Genomic DNA, 2,943 nt, shown 5'->3' with positions numbered 1-2,943 from the left:
TTGCAATAATACTTAACCTCTACTTCACCACTTTGCAATAATACTTAACCTCTACTTCACCACTTTGCAATAATACTTAACCTCTACTTCACCACTTTGCATAATACTTAACCTCTACTTCACCACTTTCTTCATTTGGTCATGTTCCGTCTCACATCTCCTGAGAGATGCATTATTGTTCTCTTCAGCCATCATGTGCCTCTTCAGAATAGCATAAATAATGGTGGATGTCTCCATCCACCATTAATGTATATGTGATGTTGCCAGGTGATTTATCTCCGTCCCTGAGCAAAAGGTCTAGAATGAAACAGCCAGAGCAGGGTTGGGTCTTTCTGCTTCTGTTGTTGTCGGCATATTTTTCTCATGCTGAACAGCAACTGTGCACACACATCGGAGACCCGGAGTTCCCACAACTAGTGAAGGATGGAGACATCATGCTGGGGGGAGTCTTCTCTCTCCATGTCAGCTGGAACGACGTGGAGACTCTTTATGAGGAAAAACCTCCACACCTACAGTGCACCAGGTAATCTATTTACATAAACACCATTTCTAAATGTTTAGACTTTTGTTTTCATTTCACAATTAAAATGTTTTGTTTTACTATTTTCATAAGGGGCTGATTATCATGCCAGCTGTGTAAAACTTTGTCAATCAAGTTTGAATTTCAGAGAATTCCAGATGCTCCAGGCTATGCTTTTCACCATCGAGGAGATCAATAACAGCTCAGACCTGCTACCAGGGATTTATCTGGGCTGTAAGATTTACGACACTTGCGACTCCATTGCTAGAAGTATTAAAGTGTCTCTGGCCTTGGTCAATGGTAATGCAAATGTGTCTGCAACTTCCGAGGCATGCGCAAGACCTGCACAAGTGCAGGCTATAATGGGGGAAGCCTCGTCGTCTCCGAGCATGGCTATAGCCACCGTCATTGGACCGTTTTCTGTCCCACTGGTGGGTGAGACTGTTAACATCGACATCATGTTGGTACACCTTGCAATGTAAAAGAGACAGAAAATGTGAGAATATATGTGTTGATCTAAGGCTGTGTAATTATTTTATTTTAGATAAGTCAATTTTCCACGTGTGCTTGTCTCAGTGATAAATCCAAGTACCCGTCATTTCTCAGAACAATACCCAGCGACTACTATCAGAGCAGAGTTCTGGCCCAGTTGGTGAAGCACTTTGGTTGGACTTGGATCGGGGCTATTAGAACAAACGATGACTACGGCAACAACGGCATGGCCACGTTCACGGAGACTGCCGAGCAGCTGGGCATCTGTCTGGAGTATTCTCTAAGTTTTTTCCGGACAGATCCGTGGGACAAGATACAAAAGATAATCGAAACGGTCAGGTCTTCCACCTCGAAGGTGATCGTCGCTTTTATTTCCGATGCGGACATGGATGTTATCCTGAAAGAGTTTTCCAGGGCCAACTTGACTGGCTACCAGTGGGTCGGCACCGAGGCCTGGATCTTTGATTTTCAGAGCGCCTCGCGAGACAATAAGCGCATTTTGGACGGAGCCATAGGCCTTTCCATCCCCAAAGCGAATGTCAGTGGACTCAAAGAGTTCATACTTGATGTGAAACCGCTGTATTTAACCAGCAATGACTTGTTTGTGGAGTTCTGGGAGGCGTTATTTAGCTGCAAGGTCAAACAGTCAGAAGCAGGAGAAACCCAGAGGCTCTGCACTGGCCATGAGAATCTGACTGGAGTGGAAAACAGCTTCACCGACATGTCACAGATGCCTATGCTTAACAATATGTATAAAGGAGTGTATGCAGTGGCTCACGCTCTGCACAATATTCTAGGTTGTAATAAAGCATGCAACAACAAGCTGCCACTAGACCCATTAACGGTGAGCCTGATATCAACATTAACACACCTGACATCAAAAAACAGTTGTTAAAGAGAATCTTTTTTAACGTAAAACATGAGATCTCACAAATGATTTTATTTGAATTAATGTAAGTACATGGTTTACTATATGTTAGCTCTTCATTCTTTAGATTTTACAGCATATAAAAAGAATTCACTTCAAAACAAAGGAAGGAGAAGAGGTTTACTTCGATGAGAACGGAGACCCGGCAGCAAAATATGAGATTATAAACTGGCAGCCAAGAGAAAACGGCCCTGTGAGCTTTGTGAGCGTCGGTCTTTACGACGCGTCTTTACCAGCAGACGAGCAGATGAATGTGCAGGAGAAGTCTGTAGTTTTTGCTCAAAATTCAAAGCAGGTAATCCTGCTGTAGATAGTATGGCAAAGAATTTCAGCCCATTCTTATGGAAAAGACCCAGAAATTTACTTTTTATTTGTTTACTTCATTCCCATTGTTTGTTTCCATGCAGGTCCCTGTTTCAGCTTGCAGTGAGAAGTGTCCCCCAGGAACACACAAGGTTCTCCAGAAAGGAAAACCTGTTTGCTGCTACGACTGTATAAGTTGTGCAGAGGGAGAAATAAGCAACAGCACAGGTTAGATAATATTTAATACATGAAGAAGTAACAGATAATATTCTAAATAGTACAAAAATACTGAGATATTTAAGTTTTTTTTATGGGAAAAAATAAAATGAAATTTTATGCAGCTCTGGAAAATATTAAGAGAGCACTTAAAATGATCAGTTTCTCTGATTTTGCTTTTTACAGTATGTTTGAGTAAAATGAACATTGTTCTTTTATTCTATGAACTACTGACAACATGTCTCCGAAATTCTAAGCAAAAACTTAGTTTTTATTTTCAGAAAACGAGAAATGGTCAAAACAAGGAAAAAGACCTGAAAAAATGGAAAGACAACAAATTAATCTTCATTTAGAAACAACAATACTAATGTTTTAACTCAGAAATCAGTATCTGGTGGAATAACCAGGAGGTTTTGAATCGGCCTCAGTGCAGTGGGCTCTAACGTTTTCCAGATCTGTACATGATGAGGTGATGTTGAAGGAC

At 41.1% G+C, this 2,943-nt stretch overlaps 1 protein-coding gene across 1 annotated transcript; it reads left to right on the top strand.

Annotated features, from left to right (window-relative positions):
* Positions 1–135: 135 nt before the first annotated feature.
* LOC106959736 (extracellular calcium-sensing receptor-like) lies at positions 136–2,471 on the top strand (the record flags this gene model as incomplete). The annotated part of the gene is made up of 5 exons (XM_015052494.1): positions 136–523; positions 657–951; positions 1,065–1,856; positions 2,008–2,235; positions 2,348–2,471. Coding segments are annotated over exons 1-5 (1,735 nt in total), but the record flags the coding sequence as incomplete, so codon positions are not given.
* Between the last annotated feature and the right edge of the window lie 472 nt (positions 2,472–2,943).

Source organism: Poecilia latipinna, unplaced genomic scaffold, assembly GCF_001443285.1.
Source record: "Poecilia latipinna isolate Pla-1442-1.1 unplaced genomic scaffold, P_latipinna-1.0 Scaffold1115, whole genome shotgun sequence".
Classification (NCBI taxonomy): domain Eukaryota; kingdom Metazoa; phylum Chordata; class Actinopteri; order Cyprinodontiformes; family Poeciliidae; genus Poecilia; species Poecilia latipinna.
The sequence above is the reverse complement of the archived record's forward strand: the minus strand, read 5'-3'. Positions and strand labels throughout refer to the sequence as shown.